The sequence below is a fragment of the Sciurus vulgaris genome (assembly GCF_902686455.1).
Source record: "Sciurus vulgaris genome assembly, chromosome: 1".
Lineage (NCBI taxonomy): Eukaryota > Metazoa > Chordata > Mammalia > Rodentia > Sciuridae > Sciurus > Sciurus vulgaris.
In genome coordinates, this window is record NC_136461.1 from 76,669,383 (window position 1) to 76,692,832 (window position 23,450).

General features: G+C 37.8%; 1 protein-coding gene across 2 annotated transcripts in view; it reads left to right on the forward strand.

Annotated features, from left to right (window-relative positions):
* Positions 1-23,450, forward strand: part of LOC306668125 (guanylate-binding protein 7-like) — a 58,681-nt gene that overhangs the window by 29,650 nt on the left and 5,581 nt on the right. The window contains exons 1-7 of one of the 2 annotated variants that reach the window (XM_079151197.1): positions 13,543-13,689; positions 16,493-16,687; positions 18,044-18,171; positions 20,386-20,495; positions 20,693-20,889; positions 22,157-22,402; positions 23,159-23,439. In XM_079151197.1, coding sequence (XP_079007323.1) covers positions 16,516-16,687; positions 18,044-18,171; positions 20,386-20,495; positions 20,693-20,889; positions 22,157-22,402; positions 23,159-23,439 — 1,134 coding nt within the window. In that variant the 5' untranslated portion in view covers positions 13,543-13,689; positions 16,493-16,515. Of the gene's footprint in view, positions 1-13,542; positions 13,690-16,492; positions 16,688-18,043; positions 18,172-20,385; positions 20,496-20,692; positions 20,890-22,156; positions 22,403-23,158; positions 23,440-23,450 lie in introns of those variants that run through there. The other variant, XM_079151199.1, reaches the window with a different exon arrangement.

Genomic DNA, 23,450 nt, shown 5'->3' on the forward strand with positions numbered 1-23,450 from the left:
TATGTGAAATGATGGGTATGTTAATTTGTTTCACCATAATAGCCATTTTACTACATCTGTATATCATGTCATATACCTTAATATACACAATAAAATTTGTTGAAATAAAAAGTGTAAATCCAGACACATGTAAAATATTTTTAATGCTTATTGAAACTTATCAAAGTAAAAATGACTTCATTTGTTATGTTTGTATTTGTCTATGATTATAAAAGTGGAATCATTAAGAAATAAATAAAATTAAGATTTTTTAAAAAAAATCACCGTATGTAAAGCACAGGTTTATTTCTTGGTGATGGGGTAAATATGTTTAGGTTTTCATCTGAGTAAGTACACAATTATCTATATCTTTATTTTTCTTAAAATACAAACATTGCACATATTTAACATATAAATTCTGAATTAGTTTTCATCTTAGTTAACATTTCCATGATTATCATATATCAGCAACATTGGATTACCTAGAAATGGATGAGGCTGTGGAATTTGTTGTTTCATACAAAATACTGGCTAAGATTCAATTTCCACTGGAACTCTAGGAATTTTTTCTTTTTTTTTTTTTTTGCTTTTGCTTTTTTGTTGTTGTTTTTTAGGGTGGTAGTGGTGGTAAAAGGAGTTGTAGCATATTTCCTGATATAAAAAAATGAAATGTATTTGGTCAGGAAGATAATTGTTGATGTCTTAATATTTCCCCCATTTCAAAGTTATCTTACTTTCATTTCTATCTTAACTCACAGGAAATAAAGTTTCAAGTTTTGCTATGAAATTGACATTTGATATTGTATTTTCTTAAGACAAAGTGTCAAAGGATTCATAATTTAATTTGTGAATGTTTGATCAGTCAAAATGAAAAGTTTAGATTAGGGCAATAGGAGAGACAAGTGGCATCCACAGTAAGAGTCTACACAAGCATGGCACTGGAAGGATCATTATGAAAGGCATTTTGCATTCACAGTAGCTAGTCTTCATTTAAGGTTTTAAATCCCACCCCCTGCAGCAAAATATTTCTAGATATCCTTTTGGTTGGCATCTACTCAGCAGACAGCACTACACCTGCAGGTACTCAGAGAAGATGCTCCATTCTCATGTTAATCCTATATAGATATTCCCCACAATCCATGTTTCAGAAAATAGCCAGGGGTGGGAAACAGAAATGAGAATTTATTCACCTACCAGGATTGTGATAGTGGAGTAACCTTAACTGCATTTAAATGAGAGGCAATTTTTACTGCAAAAATACTGTCTACACACCTCCTAACATGTGAGCAATTCATAAATATGAATAATTCATTTCTTGCTTATGTAACTCAAATTGGATGTAGAAATACGCTGTAGGCTATGCATTAGGTTTAAGCCTATTTTGCATGCACTTTTCAATTGTGATTTACAACTAACTACTAGCTGGAGTTTGCAGTCCTCATCATAAAATGTAAATACAGCTTGTGGGAACCTCTAATGTCTTTTGAAAATTCTGCTATAGTACATAAACTGTCCTTTTCAACTGCATTCCATTTACAAAGCAAGTCATGTGGTTGATCTCAAATAAATGTGATAAGGAAAATCATAATTTCCTGAGAACAAGAAATAAATGAACATATATATATAATCAAATCCACCACATGGAGGTCTGGACTTAGCCAGCTCAAGAATGGTACCTGAATACAGTTAATGGCAACTCATTACTTGTTGCAACTGATCAGGATCCTATTCACTGGTGAATCTGTTGTGTCCTTACTTACATAAATAGTAGTATCTCTAAATGAAAGCCAAGAACACAGCTTTAATCTCTTTAACATCAATCAAGATGGACACTAAAGGGGATGGTGATCAAACTGTGCTGCCCTTATGTTAAGAATACCTATTAGCTACAACTGAGTTGAGTAGATAACAGAGTCCCAGACCATGTTCACTTTCCTCCTAGATGTGCGAACAATGTCCTGGTTCTAAGGATATTTAACATTGTGTATATCATATTAATAATGACCTCAAATAAATGCATTAAAAGTTGACCTGAGAACAGATCCTCACCATTTGAAAAATTGTAGAGTTGGGAAGAACAACAGACAGTGGCAACTGCCAAAGTTTGGTGGGGAAATCTTACACAGATGAAAAATCCTTTCCACTGCCCTGCAAAGTTGCCTTCATCAATAAACAACATGCTAAGGAACTATTTCCTTTTCACCATCAATGAAAATAATAGAGTCTAAGAAAAACAGTGTTTATTCAAGTCCAAATCTGAAGTGTCAGTGCATAAAAAAATTCCAACCTCAAAGCCCATGGCAGAATGTCCAAGTGCCTATCATGAAGAGAACTTGTACTAGATGTAGATTGAATGGAAGTTCCACGTTACAGAACGAGAAAGACAACTCTTTCTTTACACTTTAATTGAACTCAGTTCTTTAGTTTCCCTTGACTGATGTTAAAGTTTGGTTCTGGAACATCCTCCCAAAAGTTTATGGTGTTGACGTCTTGGTACCCAATGCAGCAATGTTCAGGAGTGGAGATTTGGGGAAATGATTGGATCATGCGGGTCGAACATTATCAGTGGGTCAGTAACATAATTTGGTGTTATTATTGGGAGGTGGTGGAAACTGTACGAGGTTGAGACTAACAGGAGGGACTCGTTCTCTGGGGGAGGGCAGGGTATATCTTGTCCCTAAATTCTTCCTTCCCTTCTGTTTCCTGGCTTTCATGAGGCAAACAGCTTTCCCCTACCATGTCCTTTGACCATGATGTTTCTGCAACAAAACAAGTCCCAAAGCAAAGGAGCCAGTTGACCTTTGAGATCATGAACTCAAATAAGTCTTTTCTTCTCTAGGTTATTTTCTAAGGTTTTTGGTCAAAGCAATGGATACCTCACTACCAAAGTGGTGGTAGCAGAAAATGTATTGAAATAAAAATTAAATTTCATTAATTTGTTTTGATTCATTCTGTATTGGGCAAATGATTAGAAAAAAATAAACCTCCAGGAACTTCCCAAGTAAGAAAAGCTTCCATGTGAAGGAGAGGTGTATGATATGCCATAATCCCACTAACAGAACAGAAAAGGAATTGTCTAAAGAATGAACAGCTCTGTTGCCAGAGTTCCATATTCTCCTTCAACAACTGGCTGCCCTAGAAAATATCTTTCTCTGTAATTCTCACCATTGTGGTGATGATGGCTTAGGCTACAGGAACAGAATGGACAACTGACGCAGATTTTGAAGAAAGGGGACACTGAAAAAAATGTTAGAAAAAAGCAAAAATAAACAGGATTGGAGGATTCTCCTTCACGCCCTAGTCAGAGCAGGATGATGTCAGGCCAACAGGGCAGACCCTCAGAGCCCACTGAAGCACAGGGACAACATAGAGAGGAGAGTGTGTAGTCTAGCTGACAGATCCAGGAAACGCCTGCACACCCTGGTGTTAGCTGTGAAGAGGTGCTCTCTGCTCCTCCATCTGGGCAGTGCTGAAAGGTTGTAGAGGTTGGGGGGAAGGCTGGAGGTGGCCTCTCCTGATGTAGGCTGCTGTCCAGATCCCAAAGTCTTAGGGATCCTGCAGCACTGGATGAAAATCACTGATTCTGCTACGGTGCTAATCTTTGGCAAGCACCAGGGTCAGACAATTGAATGCTGAAATCTTGTGCGGATTCTGTTTTCTCCTGTGACATAGCAGCTATGGATAAACCCTCTCTTCCCACCTCTGTACCAAAGTCTGTTAAGTGACAAATTTAAAAGTTCTTCCACTTAAAATGAACAATCCCTGAGAAGTGGTAAAAATGTGTAAAGGGGAGCCTGTGAGGGTGGCCTGGAGACAGGGCACCTTGTCCACATGCAGACACACTCAGTGGGCATCTGGCCCCACCCACTGACTCTCCTGAGTGATTCTTATTGTCTCCAAAAGAATGAAGGACATTCCCATCAGTCTGTGTGCAAATTAGTGAATCTATTTATTTTATTTTATTTTTTGTGGTGCTGGGGATTGAGGAACTTGTGCATGCAAGACAAGCACTCTACCCACTGAGCTATATATTCCCAGTCTAGTGGAGCTGTTTCTAGGGGACACAGAATGCCCAGGAGTGGGGTGGTACCAGTGGTGACATCAGTGATGAAACATAAAACTCATTTACCTGAGGGCCAGCGTAGCCTCGCGGACAGGTAAACAGTGGACTCAATCTGTGAAGAGAAGTGTATAGCACCTTCAGAGACTTATGAAGAAATGTGAAAGGTGTCAGAATCAAAATGGAGTCACTCGCTCAACTATAACAAAGAGTTAAAAAGCCAGGGGGTGATGGAGGGAAGGTCTCTACCCATGACATCCTGACAGTAAGTATCACAACAGACAGTCACATCCTTGCTCAGAGACCTCCACCCACTCACTCAGAAACAGTATTTATAGAAGCACAGCTGCCCAGCCCATGTTCAACCTCAAACAGACACCACTCTTGACATCAATCATTGTTGCCAAGGATGACTGTTTTACAAGGCGTGAGGTAATCCTCCTTGTTTTTGCTTTATAAACTCTCCCTGCCTTAGAAGGGGTAGGGGAAGTTTGATCAAGGGGTGTGGAGTTGCAGTTAGAAGTGAGAATCTCCGGGTGCTATTGCACAGTAGAGTGATTGTAGATAACCACAGTGAAGTGTACATTTCCAAGAGCTGGAACCAAGGGTTTGGGGAGTTTTTACCATATAGAAATGATGACTGTTTCAGGAGATAGACATGTTTTAATATGATTTAAATATCACACAATGTTTTAATGTTTCACCACATCACTTTATCCTGTCACTGTGCAATTTGTTATTATGTATCACTTAGAAAGAAATTTAATTTAAATAAATGTTTCTAAAAACTTCCTTTGCTTCAACTTCTTTGAAGAACTCATTGCTTACTAAGGCAGCTGCCTTCCCATTGAGATGCTCTGGCAGTCCCATCGCCCACATGATATTTATTACTAATAAATATCATTATTCTTTGGAGACTCTACCTTCTGTTGTTCGTTTTTCTTTTGTTCTTCTCATTCTATTTCTTTACCTTTCCTTCTATTTTGTTTTGTTTTGTTTCTTTCTGGTTGATAGACCGTTGAGGAAGACCACAAATTTCCTCCAGCCTCATCCCAAACTCCCTTTTCCTGCCTACTTGACAATGGTGCAAAACCACAACAGTTAATTTAGCAACACATGAGTGTGTGCTTTCATATTCCATTCTCCTCACCAAGCCCTCATTTGGATGGCTCTAATATTCTGTTGGGATTTTAGCTTCTAAGAAAATTGGTTTTAAGAGAAACAAAGTTCAGGAAGAAACTCAAGCAGTGAGCGAATACAACTCAACTTGCACATTTACTTCTGAGCCTGAGCCAGGTAAGTTCACTACTAACCTTGGTCTTCTCTACACATATTGCTCTCAATTTACAACTGCCTTGTTTTTGTGTTATTTTTATTTACAAAATACCACGCAGCTGTGTTATGTGGAAAAGTTCAGTTTTACTCTCCCAGAACAAATGTTAAAAACAGCTAAGAGGTCTAAGCCTGTTGTTGTGTCCTGAACAGTTTAAACACATGTGGTCCCTTCAAGACCTGAATCAGAATATCCATGAATCTGTATAGGATTCAGGTTTGGGGCAGTTTCAACTGTTCCTCCACATACCTCATGGACAGTACCTTTTGATTGTCTGCATGACGTAATGGAACGATCTGATTCTATTCATTGGATTTGAAAGCTTTTTGGCATGGGTACCTCCGTCCTGCATTGCAGTCAAGGGGAAAAAAATGAAAACAAACAAACAAACAAACAAACAAACAAAAAAAACAATTCAGTAAGCTTGTCAACTTTGTCCTAATGCTTTCTTTTTTATTTATTTTTTTCCTATTTCCATTTTTATTGGTATATTTTAGTGATACATAATGATGGGATTTGTTGTTACATATTTGTGCGTGCACACAATATAACAATATAATTTGGCTAAAATCACTCTCCAGCCCTTCCCCCCATTTCCCTGTTTCCCAGCCCCACATCCCTTTGATTTTCATGAGATCCCTGTCCCCCCACTTTTTTTTTCCTCTTTCCTCTCCAGCTTCCACATAGAAAACATAACATCGTGACCTTCTGACATTGCCTTATTTCGCCTGACCTACATCTTCCTGCCATGCCCCACCTACCTATAGCTGGCACCAAGTCAGTCTATTCTAATAGAATGGACTGACTGATTAGGTTACAGCTCTTATAATCCAGTCATTTCAGCTCTAACCTTTCCACTGAACTTTTGGGGGAACACTTCATCTCCAAACCATAACAGGGAGGAACTGGGGAATTAAATGGACTATGCTATGCTGTGTGCATGTATGATTATATAATAATGAATCCCACTTCTATTCATAATTATAATATATGAATTAAAAAACTAAAGAGAAAAGACATCAGTGGGGCAGAGGATGAGTATCCAGGGGAGAGAGGTGTGGAGGGCAAAGGAAAGCACTGGGAACTAAATGAAGCAAAGCGTTATGTGCACACATGAATATGGCACCATGAGTCCGCTGCTATGTGTGATTACACTACGTAAATAAACACTTCCCAGAAAGAGCTTCTGAAGAACCAATCTACAGCTTTGGGAGGTCCTGCTCTGTGAAACAGTGGGTATAGCAATGGCTAAGTTGTGCAGCAGACCCTGGCCTTGAACTGAGATGGAGGCAGAATCCTCTCCAGAGTCGGCAGGAAGGCAGTAGGTTGTAGCCCCGAGCAGGGCACAGCTGGCATGAACTTCCAGGATGGCCCTTCCTCACACCTTATTCATGGAATGGTATCAGCTCCTGTTCCTTCTCCTGGCCCACCCCACTCTCTAAACCCCACTGACTTTGTCATTTACACCACCCCTTGTATCAGTTGACAAATGCTTGTTTATTGATTCACAGAGAAATCTCCAGAATCGCCACCTGGCCAGGAGATTCATCCAGATAAGGGCAATTGAACATGCTCCTTAGTTACCCATGGGTCAAACTGGGATCCACATCCAAACATATAGCATGCTGTTTATTGTGAATTAGCTGAAGTAAATTATAGGAATAAGTAACACCCTGCACAAGTTCCAACCTGCTATTGTCATCTATAATTTGTGAGCAGGATAAAGCCCCTTTTCTGACTCCAGTGGCTGCCATAACCCTGTTTTCTCTTCCCGTCAGGGACCCAGGACAATCTCTCATTCTAAGCAGCATTTTCTTTCTAAATGCCACCATGCACATGGTTATAAAAAGAACTGATCTGTGCCCAATCAAACCCTTACAAAATAACAACTGGTCTAACAAGGTAGTGACCATTGAAGAGTCATACCCAATATTACAGAAGTTACCCAGAAATTGTGTGTGTCTTGAAATGAATCTTTTCCTTTTAAAATGGAAAACACTTAATTTCTATCTGTATGTATTTTTACTATTAAAAAAATGCTTCATTGAAAATAAATTCATAATACAAAGAGCCCAGTAAAATTTTAAAAATAGCCACTAATTCCTTCAATTAGCTGACAATTCTGTAAACTTAGAGTTTATATTCCTCTGAGGTTTTATTATGATGTACTTGAAAATAGTTTTTACATATCAGTTCACACAAAATGGATCTAAAAGTAAATCATTCTTAGCAAGTATTTCCAAATTTACCTTAAGACAATAAATTCACTTTAATCTGTAAACAATATTGATAGGTAGAAACTTTAGTTCCCTTACATATAAACCTCACAAAAAAGATTCAATTTTCCCTGGAACAATTTTTTGTTTGCTTGAGAGAAGCAGATTTTATTGGTCTGAAAGAGAGCAGCTGATTTCCTAGTATTATTCCTGTTTCCAAGCAGCCTGGCCCTCCTTTCACTTTCAACCTCACTGATAAGGGGAAATGAAATTACAACTTGTGTCCAGAACTGGAACCTAGAATTATTTCATGGAAAGTCTGAGGACAACTTTATGGTTTACATTTACAAAAACAGGAAGCAGACAGGTTAAAAAGTTACAGAAGGTGAAACCAGACAAAATTGATGAGTTCTTGTCAGTTTGTCTAAGATTAGGATTAACTACAGTGACAACCTCATTGATACACAGACTAGCAGGATTTGAATCTGAGCCCTTATTAGTGATCACCTGTGAAAGAATTTTATTTTGTGGTTGGGTTTTAAATCATCCAATGATTCAAAAATGACTCCAAATACCATGAGATGACTGAGATACAGGACAGGTCCCAGGTCTGATTTTATAACAAACATTAGATTCATAAACTTTACAAGAGTAGACAGACACAGTCTATATTCTACTATGTCTAGTTAGTCTGTTCAACATTATGATTGTGCTGTTTGTCCATTTTGTTTGGTGTAACAAGAAGTTGGAGATTTTCATTAGCAGAAATCTTTCATTTAACCAAAATACCATGATTTGTTTTATACTTTGGAGCTATTATAAATATTCCTGCTGTTATTATTCTGAGTAAGTTTTGTGTTTGCACATGAGAACATATCTGTCAGATGTATAGTTAGGCATCAAGTGGCCAAAGAGTCTGTTTATTCAACCTAGGAGATAATTCAAAACATTAAGTTGGCCAATGTGCACTTTAACCCCAAATTACAACACTTTCTGAACAGAAATAGCTACCAGGAAGGGATAATAATTTGTGGATACTTAATGATTTTATCTCAAAGTGAATCTGTTAATTTGGAAATGGTGCGCCCTGGAAACCAGCAAACGAATGACTGGAATAGTCTTTATTATACCTAACACTTGTGATTAAACAGATTCTGTAACTATCCAGAGAAGCAGGAGCAGATGCCTAGAGGAGAAGAGGACGAGGACGAGAGAGAACTGAGTGACTGGGGTGGGACAAAGTGGGCAGACTCTGCCAAACTTCTCTGAGATGTGAGGGAAGTCCTTTTAATAACCAGAATGCAGGCTATTCTGGGCCCTTGCCCTTCAGAGAGCCCCCGGGGAAGCTTGTGATCAAGGAATTCACAGCCTCGGACACCTCTGGTTTCCACATCATGTATCCTGTCTGTCTGTCTGTCTCTCTCTTTCAGGACTAGTGTTGGTTCTGAAGGCTTTGGAGGAATAATAAGAAGTAGAAAAATATAATGGAATAGCTTTTATAAACAGAGTCTTATTGATCTATTACTAAAGTTGACATTTATAAACTTCTTAATCTGCAATTGACCATCTCTGACAAACCTTAAAAAACATAATATGAGGGGCACTTTTTGTCCTAATGTTTAGCAAGAATCTACTTAAGTATCTTACTACCACAAATCAGATATCATAGACCACAGAGGGAGGCTAAATTTTCTCTTTTTAAACTTCATAATAGGATCCTGGTACCAACAGAGAAGATGTTCTTTCCAGTCATTCTCACTGAATCTGTTACTCATGGAATGAGGAATGACCCAGACTCCAGGGCTATACGCACAGGTAGTGTCTTCACCATCATTGATGTGACATAAATAAAGAATGCTCTTTTAAGTGTGTCAGAGGAACAGAGACATAACCATCTGAGAAAGTAATGTTTAAACCCACATTGGCAACTAGAACTTGATATTCTGTAAACTCTAGTTAGAATAATTCTACTCTCCCCTTCCCACCCACTCAACCAGCTCTATCTTTTTTTTGTTTGTTTGTTTTGTTTGTTGTTGTAAACAAATGGGATACATGTTGTTTCTCTGTTTGTACATGGCATAAAGGCATACTATTTGTGTAATCATAAATTTACATAGGGTATTGTTGTTTGATTCATTCTGTTATTTTTTCCCTTCCCCCCACCCCTCCCACCCCTCTTTTCCCTCTATACAGTGCTTCCTTCCTCCATACTTGCCCCCCTCCCTAACCCTAACTCTAACCCTAACACTAACCCCTCCCTCCCCCCATTATGTGTCCTCATCCACTTATTAGCAATATCATTCGACCTTTGTCAACCAGCTCTATCTTTCCTTGGATTACCTGTAACATTGAAGAGATACTTTATCTAATTATGAATCTTCCTTATCCACAACCTCATCCCAGAGAGGCAGGAGGTCATATCAGGTTATACGTATGTCTAACCATATGGATACAGACAAAAGTATATGTGCACTGAAGGAGGAAAAAACACAGAATATGTGGGACTATTCTGTGGAAGAATCTCCCAATCAACAGACATGTAAAATTTTAAAGTGCGGATTTATTCATCTCCTTCACTCACTTGTTTTTTTCTATTTTTTAAAAATCATTTACTTATTAAATCATTACTGAACAAAGAGGAAAGTAAAAAATTGAAAATCACGGAAACATCTTTTCCAACTATTATGCTGCAAGCAATGACTTCTAAGTAATAAGCACTTGAAATATTAGTCTCTCTTTATTTTATGTGTCAAGGACCCTTAAGCCAAAGGTGAAGGGTACAAAAAGAAATTTTCATGTCTGACTTGGGAGTATCTAGGAAAGAAAATCTGCATGAAATTGCTGAACGCTGAGTACTGGAAATGTGTCCTTTCCATTTCCCTTCATTCATGCACCTTCTGCTACACACTGATGCTGGCCTGCCTGCTCTAACAAATCTTCAAAAGCAAGCATTCCTATGTCTTTTTATTTTGGTGTCCTACTCAGGTTCACTGAGTTGGTGACTCTCTATCTAATGTGAGTCACATTTCAAGAAGAGCCATATGCCTCCACTAATTTTATAAAGCAGAGACCCAATACCAGTCTGACTCTTACCTTTGGACTTACTTGTAAAAGTTAAAAACAAAAATATTCAAACAAACAAAAAACTATCTTTATTCAGCAATTACTTGGAATTTTTTTATATTCTTCACAAAAGAAGCTAAATCTACTTGTAATACATACTGAAATATGCGGAAGGTGGATACTGTGTCATGTTCACCTGTGTATCCCCTAAAAGAAAAGAAATAAAAGAAGGGAAATAATAGAAATTACATGATTTCTATGCCCAAACATGCTGCAAAGGAAGTTGAATTATAAATGCATTTTTGATACATAATTTATTTTATTTTGGTATCTATAATTTATTTCATTATTATTTTAATTGTACATATTTATGTATACAATGAGATCATTAGATAGATACATGTTTACAAAGTGTGAGCATCAAATCAAGACACTAAGGATAGAAAAAAATTATTATCTCTACAACAACCTGTTTTCATTTGCTGGTACACTCTCCAAAATCTGCATTCAGAAGTTTTCTAGTTATCCTTTTGATTGCCATGTAGTTGGGATTTCTCTGTTGCCAACGCACACCCCATACTTATTGGTACTAAGGAATTGCTCCATCCTTCTTGGTTTGCTTTATAGGAACATTTCCTACAACGTTCCAGAAATTGCCAAGACAAAGAAAAGCAGGACTGAGAATCTAGACATCTGATAAGACTGAATTGTTGGGGGAAGATGCAATTTTTAGAAGAGAGACAGGAAACTTTCTTAGCCAGCTTTAACTACAATAATATTGCATGATAACACAGAATATAAGTGACTGGATTATAAGAACACCTATTTCCTGCTCATGTAACTCAAACTGGCTACAAAAGGTAAACTCCAGATTCTGGGTTAGGGTCAAGTCGAAGCTCTGTGTTCTTTACATTTGTAATCAATTTAAAAGAATAATCCCAAAGTGAGGATTTTATTCCTTTTTTCCAGGGTGCAAGTGGTACATAGTAAGGCTCATAAGAATATGAAACATCTTAAAAACTCTGTTCTTTGCACGCACAATTCATTGGCAAACTAAGTAACATGATTCCAATGGGAAAATATAATCATTCTATGAGATCAAGGAGAAAGCTGAATATTCAGATCTATTCCATGAAGAATCTGACCTGCTCAGCAGTGGCTTAATGATATGTGAATGAAGCTGATAACAACATATTAACTATTGTGTCACATCAGGGATTCTAGTAACTGATTAATCAGGGTGGAATCTTACCTATGTCAGATGCATAATAACATCTTTAAAGGACAAGGTCCTTATTCTTGTTTCTCTGGTCTTATAGTAGGATGGTCACTAAAATACTAGAAGACTAGGGTCAGGGGTCAGAGGGTTAACTATGCTTGCTTCGCCATCAAGTTACCTACCAACTAGGATTGAGTTGAGAGGATAATGGGATCATAGAGAACACGTAATACTTGAATGGAACACCCCAATAACAACATTCTCATTTTAATGACATTCTAATGACATTCAACATTGGGTATATCACACTAATTACCTGGTAAAGGGGCACAAGGACTGAACTGAGAGCAGCTCATTACCTTTGGAAGAAAAGCTCAGTGGTAGAGCCCTTGCCTAGCACATGTGAGGCACTGGGTTCAAGCTTCAACACCTCATAAAAATAAGTAAATAAAATAAAGGAAGAGAAAAAGAAGTCTCATTCTTTAAGATTTCCATGCTCTCCTTCAACAGCTGGCTGCCCTAGATATTATACTTTTCTCTATATTTCTCATCATCGTGATGATGTAGCTTAGGCTAACAGAACAGAATACGTAGCTGACAACTAATGAGTATTTTGAAGAAAGGGGACATTAAATGTTAGAAAATGTCAAAAATAGACTGACATGGAGGATTCGCCTTCACTCCCTAATCAGAGCAGGACCGTGTCAGGCTCCCAGTGCAGTTTCTCTTTCCCTCAAGCCTGGGGTCTAGCTGACAGACCCTGGAAACGCCTGCTGTCAAAGTGTTGCTCTCTGCTGCTCCATCTGGGAGGTGGCTGTTTCATCCCAGTGCTCTGAAAGGCGGTGGAGGGAGGGAGGAAGGAGGTTGGGCACTGTTGACACAGGCAGCTGTCCAGATCCCAGGGGCTTAGGGATGAGCAGCACTGAATGAAAATCACTAATTCTGCTATGGTGTTAGTCCTTGGCAAGCACCAGCGACAGACAGTTGCTGTGGATCCTGCTTTCTCCTGCGATACGGTAGCTATGAACAAACCCTCTCTGCCCACTTCTGTACCAAAGTCTGTCACCTTCGATTTTGGGAGATCTTTGGCCCTCAAGGAATGAAAAGGAGTTGCCAATCCAAAACAATTTATTTCAACATTTTCTGTAGTACTGGGAAGGGTGTGGAGTGAACATTTTCAAACAGTGAAATCTGTTATTAAGTCACAAATTTAAAAGTTCTTCCACTTTAAATGAACAATCCCTGAGAAGTGGTAAAAATGTGTAAAGCGGAACCTCTGAGGATGGCCTGGAGACTGGGCACCTTGTCCACATGCAGACACACTCAGTGGGTATCAGGCCCAAGGGGCTTTCCCATCAGGCTCTGTGCAAGTTAGTGGACCTGTTTCCTAGGGGACCCAGAATGCCCAGGAGTAGGGAGATAACCCTGGGAAGTGCAGTGGTCCCATGACTGATGTGGTAACATGCAATACCTAATTTAGTGGTATCTCCTTGGGTAGGGGAAAGATGTGCTGATCTGTGAGAAATGACAGAGCAGAATTTGGTCTCCCCCACAACCCTGTGATTCGCCTCACAAAGTCTGTTTTCTGCTTCTTTAGAAACAGTGTGAAACCTCAATGGTTAATGCAGGAAGAACAGAGTTTACTTTCGATTTCAATTCTATTCATCTGAACTCCCTCTTTGGGTGGTTGCAATATCCTGTTTGGTTTTCAGCTTCTAAGAAGATCAGTTGGTTTTCAGAGGAGCCAGGTGTGGAGGAAAGGGAAGCTGTGAGCAGAGGTAACTGAGAACTTGTCCACTGATTGCAGAGCCCCTGCCAGGTGAGTAGCTGTGGAACCTGCCACCCAAGAACTTGTCCCTCAATTAAAAACGTTTGCAAAATCTCCAAGGAAAACTTCACTCTGGGTTGCACTGGAGAGTGCAGGAAGATCCTGGGAGGCCAATGGGAGTGGTCCTGTGGCCTTTGTCCTAAAGGGCTCTGTGCTGCTGCAGCTCAGCTCATCTCTTTGGTGCAGAAGGGGCAGGGAGGGGAAGGTGTGCCCCTCCTCCTGTTCTCAGTAGTCTCCTGATTTATTCCGTATACCTGTCCTCAACACGGTTGATGAGAACCTTCACTTTATCTCATTTTCCTGGAGGTCTTACCTTATTCCCTGCTTATTTTCTTCTGAGAACTCGTCATTATCACTCTACAGTTGATTAATTTTATTATGTTTCCTCACTAGAATAGAGATCCTTGAGGCAGGAATTTGCATTCATTTAGTATGCTCTCTGGTAATGGATCTCTTGAACAGTATTCAGCATGTGGCAAGTACTCAAAAAAGTATTCCTTGAATTAATGAGAGAACCATTTCTTTTGTAATGCCTACACAGTTTTTCTAACCAGTGTTCATCTCTACCACTACTCATTCTCCTCCACTTGCCCCAAAATGTTAATATTCTCAGGGCTCTGTCTTCAGTGCTTTGCTTTCCTCATTCTGGTCTGAAAAATCTCAGGCAATGCTTTCTCCTTCTCTTTCCACATTTTTTTTTTTTTATTGGTGCATTGCAGTTTTACATAATAATGGGATTTGTTGTTACATATTTGTACATGCACACAATGTAATATAATTTGGTCAATTTAACTCCTCAGCACTTCTCTTGACTTTCTGAGTTTGACTTATTTTGCTTAACATAATGGCCTCACATTCTGTTCATGTTCCTGCAAATTACATAGTTATTTTTCTTTATGACTGAATATAGCTCCTGTGTGCATATATATGCCATTTTCTTTATTTATTCTTCTGTTGATGGATACTTAGGCTAGTTCCATAGTTTAACTATTGTGAATTGTGCTTCTGTAAACATGGGTATACATGTATCACTATAGTATGTTGACTTTAATTCTTCAGGATAAATACCAAGAAGTGGTACAGCTGGATCATATGGTGGTTCCATGCCAAGTCTTTTGAGTAACCTTGATACTAATTTCCACAGTGCTTGTACAAATTTACTTTCCCCACCAACAGTGTAAAGTGTTCCCTTCTTTACACATCCTCTCCAATATTTATTATCATTTGTGTTCTTGATGATTCACATTCTGACTGGTTTGAGATGAAATCTCAGTGTAGCTTTGATTTGCATTTCCCTAATTGCTAATGATGTTGAACATGTTTTCATGTATTTGTTGGTCATTTGTATTTCTTCTTTTTAGAAGTGTCTGTTTAGTCCATTTGCCCATTTATTAATTTTTTCAATTTGTTTTAGTTTATATATTCTGGCTATTAATCCTCTGTTGAAATTATAGCTAGCAAAGATTTTCTCCCATTCATAAGTTTTTTCTTCACATTGTTAATTGTTTCCTTTTGTGGATAGAAGCTTTTAAATTTGATGTTATCGCATTAATTAACTCTTGGGTCTTATTTCTTGAGCTTTAGGGTCCTCCTGAGAAAGTAATTTCTTATGCCGAATTGTTGACCCTATGTTTTCTTATAGAAGTTGCCTGGTTTTTGGTCTAATCCTTAGGTCTTTGATGCATTTTCAGTCATTTTTTGTGCAATGTGAGAGGTAAGGATATAGTTTCATTCATCTGCATATGGATAATCAGTTATCCCAGCACCATTTGTTAAAATGTCTGTCTTTTTTCCAGTGTATGTTTTTGGTACCTTGTTAAGGATCAGATGACCACATATGTGTGTTTGCCTTTGTGTCTTCTAATCTGAACCATTGGTCTATGTACCTGCTTTTATGCCAGTAACATGCAGTTTTTGTTACTATATCTCTGTAGTATAATTTAAAGTCAAGTATTTTGATGCTTCCAGCATTGCTTTTTTTCCTTTCACTTAGAAGTGTTTTAACTATTCTGGGTCTTTTATTCTTTAAATGAAGTTTAGGACATTTTTTCTAGTTCTGTGAAGAATGTCATCGGTATTTTGATAGGGATTGCTTTGAATCTGTATATTGCTTTTGGTAGTATGGTCATTTTCACAATATTATTATAATTAATTAATTATAATTATTTTAATTTTTATAATTAATATTAAGTCTATTGATCCATGAGCATGGGAGGTCTTTCAATCTTCTGAGATCTTCTTCAATTTCTTTCTTCAATGTTCCATAGTTTTGATTGTAGAGGTCTTTCACCGCCTTTAATAAATTAATGCCAATGTAATTTTTTTTTAGTTTACTGTGAATTGTTTTCCTGATTAATTTTCAGCAAATGCATTGTTGTATATAAGAAATATATTGATTTTTGTATGTTGATTTCATAACCTGCTACTTTGGCAAATATGATTATTAGCTCTAGCAATCTTTTGGTGGAATGTTTTGGATCTTCTAGGTATAGGATCATATCATCTGCAAACAGTGATATTTGACTTCTTCCATCTCTATTTTTATCCCTTGTATTTTCTTCTCTTTTCAGGCTACATTTTTTGAGTCCTTATAGGGAGTATAAGATAATGTACAAAAGTCATCTACACCAAGACTTGACATGCTAGGTAGTATTTTTTCTTTTAAAAACATACAGTAAGTAGAAAGTTAATATAAACATTCCACAAAGAGAGAAGTGACATGCATGTGTCTTGAATAGCCATCAGAGATGACTTCAACTCATGCGATTCAGTGAGTGGCTTTTTTGAGTTACAGGTTTCCAGGCATCTGAATCTATTATGAAGACTCCCATTTGTTTAGTGGAAAACAGAAATGAGCAGCTGATTGTGAATTCAAAAGCCTTAAGTATTCTTCACAAGATATGTCAACCTGTGGTGGTGGTGGCCATTGTAGGGATGTTTCGTACTGGGAAATCCTACCTGATGAATCATCTTGCAGGACAGAACCATGGTGAGTGTGGTCCTGGGTCAGGAGCCATTGCTTAGAACCAGAAATAGAGCTAGCTGATCTCACTTAATCTAGGGTCATCTGAAGGAAGAGGTTAATCCCTTTCAAAAAGAAAATTTCTAATTCTTACTAACGTATTTATAACCTCTAACCAATCCAAAAGCATTTCATGCTTTTTGCCATTAATAAAGTACTCCCCAACCTTATTAAAATATCTGCTTCACTGTTCTACCTGATCCCATCCATTCTCAAATGCTCAGGAACAGAGCCCTAGCAATCACTATCTTTCCTCCTCCTGAATCCTTTTGTACAAGTTACATGGCCATTTGATGAAGCATGCAAATATAATTAAGTATGTGCTTTTAAAAAGGGGGCAGAAGGATGTGCAGTAGGATCCCTCATTATCCAATATCCAAATTGAGCGTCTAGTACATTTTTTTCTCTATTTCATAGCAAATCTTTGACAAATGTAGCATGCTGCTCTTAGTATTTTGTAATAAGTGAACTATAACAAAGTACATACAGCATATATATATATATACAATTTAGTTAATACATATCAAGTGAACAATTATATTATCACTATCTAGATCAGGAAATGCAATCTTACCAACATTCAAAAGCCCAAATCATACCCTCACACTGTCACCAAAGTTCATCAATATTTTGGTTTTCAGGACACATTTCTATTCTTGCTTCTAAATAATGGTTCTATGGTCTATTATGCATTCTTCAAAATCAGTTAGTTTAGCCTCCTTTTGACTTTTATATAAAATGGACTGTCATGTCTGTATTCCTGTGGGTCTTGCTTCCTTTGCTGAACAAGAAGCTTGTGAGCATCCTCTGTTTGTCACACATATCTGTAATTTGTTCTTTTTTACTACTTTGTGGTATGCTAATTTCTGAGGATGCCACAATTTATTTATCCATTTGTTGTTGATGAGCAGTGGTGTTATTACCAGGTTTTATCTTTAATGAATAAGATAGTTATAAATATTTTCATATTTGTATCCTGGTGCACATGTACAAAGACTTCCCTTGTTCAACAATAAGTTGAACTCAACCTGAAGCCAGAGGGCACTGGAGCTCTTCCTGATCAGAAAAAAATACACAGCAATACACAGGAGTTTACAAAAATTCTGTAATGTGAAAAATTTGAGCACTTAAAAGATGAGGTGAATTGGGGACACAGAGTGTTTTTTTGAGAAAGATTACACTTTGATTCCTTATCCTTGTGAAATAGAAGCAAACACTATCCTTGCTCAACACTTTCTGCTCCTACAAATTTAACCAACATAACCTCTGGCAGCTTTACCTCTCTGCAGTCACTCTATGTTGCTTTCTCCTCTTCCTTCACAGGCTTCCCTCTGGGCTCCACAGTGAGGGCTGTAACCAAGGGCATCTGGATGTGGTGTGTGCCCCACCCCACCAAGCCAGACCACACCCTGGTCCTCCTGGACACTGAGGGCCTGGGTGATGTGGAAAAGGTGAGGCAGAGAATCCATAATGCTCTTTACATGTGTCATTCAATTTGTCACCTCAGTTCAACTTCTGTGACATATTCCTGTACTTGTAATCCAATTATGAATAATGAGCATAAATTCCATTTCCATAAACTTCCCTAGCAACCTAAAGTAGCTTGGTTGCTTCAGGGATTTTTCTGTCAAATAACCTGACAAGAACAATTTTAGGAAGGAAACTTTATTTGGGGGCTCATAATGATAGAGGCCTTTGTCCCTGGATTGCTGGCTCCATTCGTCAAGGATCAAGGTAAGGCTGAACATCCTGATAGAAGAGTTTGGCAGAAGGAAGTGGCTCACATGATGATCAGGAAGCAGACAAAGAGACTCCACTCACCAGATACAAAATATATAATCCATAGGCATGCCCCCAGGGACCCATCTCCTCTAGCTACACCCTACCTGCCTTCAATTACCACTCAGTTAATCCCTTCAGGGGACTGACTCACTGACTGGGTAAAGGCTCTCATAACCCAAACATCTCTCCTCTGAACTTTTTTGCATTGTTTTACACATAAGCTTTTGAGGGACACCTCACATCCAAACCATAAATTAGGACAGATCTTTATATTTTTAATACTAGAAGGTGCAATTTAATTTAATGAATACATGTCAAACTGCTGAAGTCCAGGACTCTGTGCTGAGTACTATAAATACATCAGTAAATAAGATAAGATCTACAGCCTGGTTGTATAGACAAGAAATATGGAATGAGATCAGTACAAGGAAACAGATGCAAAAAGTGGGAAACTGATCCAGTCATTAGAGCCAGGAAAAGCTTCCTGAAGAAAGCTGTAACCTCTGGGGTCAATGGGTTTAACTAACTTTAAAGGTAGAGGCCATGAAAATAGGCTTTTGGTTAAGAATCCATATATGTAATCTTCATACAAACTTCATCTTTATCATTAAGATTTGGGCCCAGGTCTCTGAGCTCTTGACATGAAATATTCACTGACTAAAAGCAAAAGCTAGACCTAACAAAAATATTGCAAATGACAAAATTTTTAGGTATTTCATCTTTATACAATTAGTTGTAATCGATTTTTTTCTCCTAATTTTTAATTAGTCTGAATCTAATTGAAAGTAGCAGCAGTAGGTCTTTGGCTTCAGTACTGCAAATTTGGTGGCAGGTGGGGCTGAGCAGAAAAGGAAAGCATAGACTTAGAAATTCCAAATTTAAAAATTCAGTTTTACCATTCTCAGTTTTCCTCTCAGTATAACACCAATATGGACTATTGATCTACAACATGTTGTAGTTTGCATAAAACCTTTCTTTATATCTAATTACAATTGTCAAGAGAAGAAAACATAACAAAACCTAAGCTGATGGCAGCAGAATCACTTTATAACTTGTAATGGGATTTGGGTAGGATCTGGATCTATTTCAAAGCCTTTTAAGTCTTGCCAAGGATCTCGTTTCAGGCCTCTTTGCACTCTGGCCTGCATACTCACTGCCTCAGTGAAATAAAAAGAGCTCTGTGCTTTAACAACTTTCACTTGCTGCTGCTGGTCCTTCCACTTGCTGGATCCCTGCATCTCCATAATTACATATTCTATCAAATCTTTAAAACTCAGTTAATGACCTTTTTCTCTGAATTCCCAGAGCAATTATTCACATTCACAAATGTCTCCACCCCGTTTTCCATTTTTTTAAAAAATAACTTTGGTTTCCTCTTCTCACAGATTATCATTTGGCCTGTGTTTCATATGGTTATGTGTATCTGCACCTCCATAAAGTGATACTCCTATGAGCAGGGACTGTCACATGGAACTTTGTATCTACAAAATTAAATGCAGGGTCTGGCATTTTGTCAGATGTCAAATGAAGGGTTGTTGAACTTAGCTTAAAAGTGCTTGCATCCTTAGTATAGCCATGATTAAGATGAAATGTGTAATGAGCAATTGCCCACTTATGAGACACCTACTATGCTCGAGGCATTTTATTAACTACTTTATGCACATTGAGAATGACCTTTATTTTTCTTCATACCTAAACAAACTAATATTCTGAGAGGGACCAATATAAATATCAAAAATGAGATTTAAATTTAACATTGTCTTAAAATTTTGTTATTTCCCCTATATTCAGAAATAGTGCATTTGAAAGAAAGAATGTACAACTAAATGAATGAATGAATGAAGATTGGACTCCTAAGCCCCTTGCTCTCATGTGCTTCCTAGGGTGACCCTAAGAATGACTCCTGGATCTTTGCCTTGTCTGTGCTTCTCAGCAGCACCTTCATCTATAACAGCATGGGTACCATCAACCACCAGGCCCTGGAGCAGTTACAGTATCCTTCCAAAAACCAAATAACCTTGTCTCATTGAGTTTAAGAGAATGCAACTGAGATTGTTTCTTCTTTCTTCTAACTTGATTCTCTTGGATGAATAAGTGTGGACACAGGAAAAAAAAGGAACTTTTATAAAACTCGTTTCTAAGGGAGACCCGGAAATTGTGGTGCATCTCGTTCCTTAGCTAAGATCCCAGCTATGTGACTGAACTCACACAACTAATCAGAGCAAAATCTGACCCCACACCTGATGAAGTAGAGGATTCCACTGAGTTTGTAAGTTTCTTTCCAGACTTTGTTTGGACAGTGCGAGATTTCACGCTGGAACTGAAGTTGAATGGCCACCCCATCACAGAAGATGAGTACCTGGAGAATGCCTTGAAGCTAATTTCAGGTATTAGTGGGGGGAGGTTCAATAAGGAAGTGGAATCAACTGAGCCCTGTCCTTCAGTGCTCCATATATATGTTTATTTGAGACTGAATTGAGGCCCTTGCTAACAGTGATTGATGATTGACAGGAGGGCATGATTTTCATTCATTATTTCACAAAAATCTTCAGACTCTATAATTTAGATCCACTAAAGAAATTTAGGGCACAATGTTGTGCCCAGTAATTTTAGAACAAACAGTACCATGAAAAATAGTGAGGATTACAATCACTGCTGACCCTTTCAAGGCTCATATATTTGTTACTTATTAAGTTTAATTTGCCTTTCTATTTTGAGAAAAAGAGTTTATCAAACTAGAAATGAGTAAACCAGAACCACAGGAAATATAATGAAATATTTCACTCATTGTAACAAAGTTGGTAGTTACATCCTTCAGAGAAAATTTATTCATATAATAAATGGTTCATGGGGAAAAAAGAACAGTGATATATAATTCCAGCAATACTGTCTAACCCTTCATTTTCCCTTTTTGACAACATCACCTTCTTAATTCCACAGTCTTCTTTTGGTAACATGTTGATATCATAAATTTATCACATGAATTATATTTAGCAGATGAATATTAACCACATTTATTCATTCTTTGAACTAACATCTGATTTATGCTGCAGAATCTCATTAAGAGAAAGTCAAGTCCAAAATAATCTGACATCAAGAAGTTCAAATTACATTGAAATTCACTTTACTTTGGCGTTTTCTGCTAAAGAACTTCTAAACATAATTATGGTGTGTGGATTTGAGGCTTTGATTTTGAAGCAATTTCCTCTACAGTTCTTGGTATCATCTTTCCTCCTCATGGTACTTTCCCTAGTAATATCTCATGCATTATTATTAGCATTATTTACTTAAGAGCCCACATCTCATTTCTGACATGGGACTGCAATTTCAGAAAATCTTTCTGAGAATTTTATGATTAATCGGTCATCTCAAACTTGTAATGAATAATTTATCACCAGTATACAAGGGTTAAGGAAACTATAGGTTTCTCTACTTGAGGTGATTGGTTTCCCTTCCTCTCCATAAGTACCTCCTTGGCTCTCAGCTCTGATAAAAAGAAAAAAAAGTTGATGTTCAAGTTAACATAACACTGCTTTTTATGATTGAATTAAGAAGATCAAGGGCTTGGGAGCTGCAGTTAGGTAAAGATTCTTAGAAAAGTCCACAATTCCTTTGCCTGCAGACGTGTCTGCTCAATGAGTGTTGATTTTACAGGGGAGAATCAGAGAATCCAATATTCCAACATGTCTAGAGAGTGTATCAGATATTTCTTTCCAAAACGAAAGTGCTTTGTCTTTGATCGACCTACGAATCACAGAAACCTATTATCCCATATTGATGAAGTTCCACAAAACCAACTGGAAAGGACTTTTGTGGTGCAATCAAAAAACTTCTGTTCCTATATCTTCGCCAATGCCAAAACCAAGACCCTGAGAGGGGGAATCATTGTCACTGGAAATCGTGAGTTTCTTTTGTCTGAAAGCATGTCTTTGAGGTTTAGTATGTATAACAATGCTATGATTCTTTTGTGAGTTTGTCAGTAATCCTGTTTGCTTTTGTAAGGAATTTGGAGCAGACATTCATGCCACACACAGAAATGCATTTTACTTAAAGTGTCCATATCTGAGGACTTGGTGAAGCTTAACAATGTCGCAATGTATGTATACTAAGGATACCATCAGAAGCTACTCCTAAGGAGAGACAATCTGCAAACTGATGAAAAGTCTCATAGGATTAAATGTTTTTCAGTGAGAATACACAAGATATTTTATGAATTGAGACTAGTGAGAAAATAGCCCCATTTCAACTCATTGTGTGTTTGAGAAACAAATTTGAACAGCACTGGTTTCAGGAAGATATGAGCTATGCCATCCTTCAGTCCCCATGTGGAGATGGACCTATGTTTGGTTCAAAACACTGTATTGCTTTCTGTAAAATTCTGATGATATTTTTTACAAGAAAACTTGCATTTTTATTTTAAATAAGTCTCACAAGTTCTGTAATTTACTTTCTTTAATAAATTCTTTTTCATTTTATTTAAATAGGAAAGTATTTTTCTAGGAAACACTAAAAACCTTTTGGTTGCAATAAGTAATTGTGTAATGGGGTGAATTTGAGAATGATAAAAGGAATGTATGAGAAAAACAATGTTACTAAATAGATGCTTAAAGCTTGTAAAATGATGAATAAGACTTTCTACATATTCATGCCACTCAGGGTTGGGGACTCTGGTGGAAACCTATGTAAATGCCATCAACAAAGGAACCATTCCTTGTTTGGAGGATGCAGTGACCACTCTGGCCCAGTGTGAGAACTCGGCAGCCGTGCAGAAGGCAGCTGACCACTACAGTGAGCAGATGGCCCAGCGGGTGGAGTTCCCCACAGGCACTCTCCAGGAGCTGCTGGAGGTGCACACGGCCTGTGAGAGGGAAGCCATCGCAGTCTTCATGGAGCACTCCTTTAAGGATGACGAGCATGAGTTCCAGAAGAAGCTTGTTGTAATTGTCTT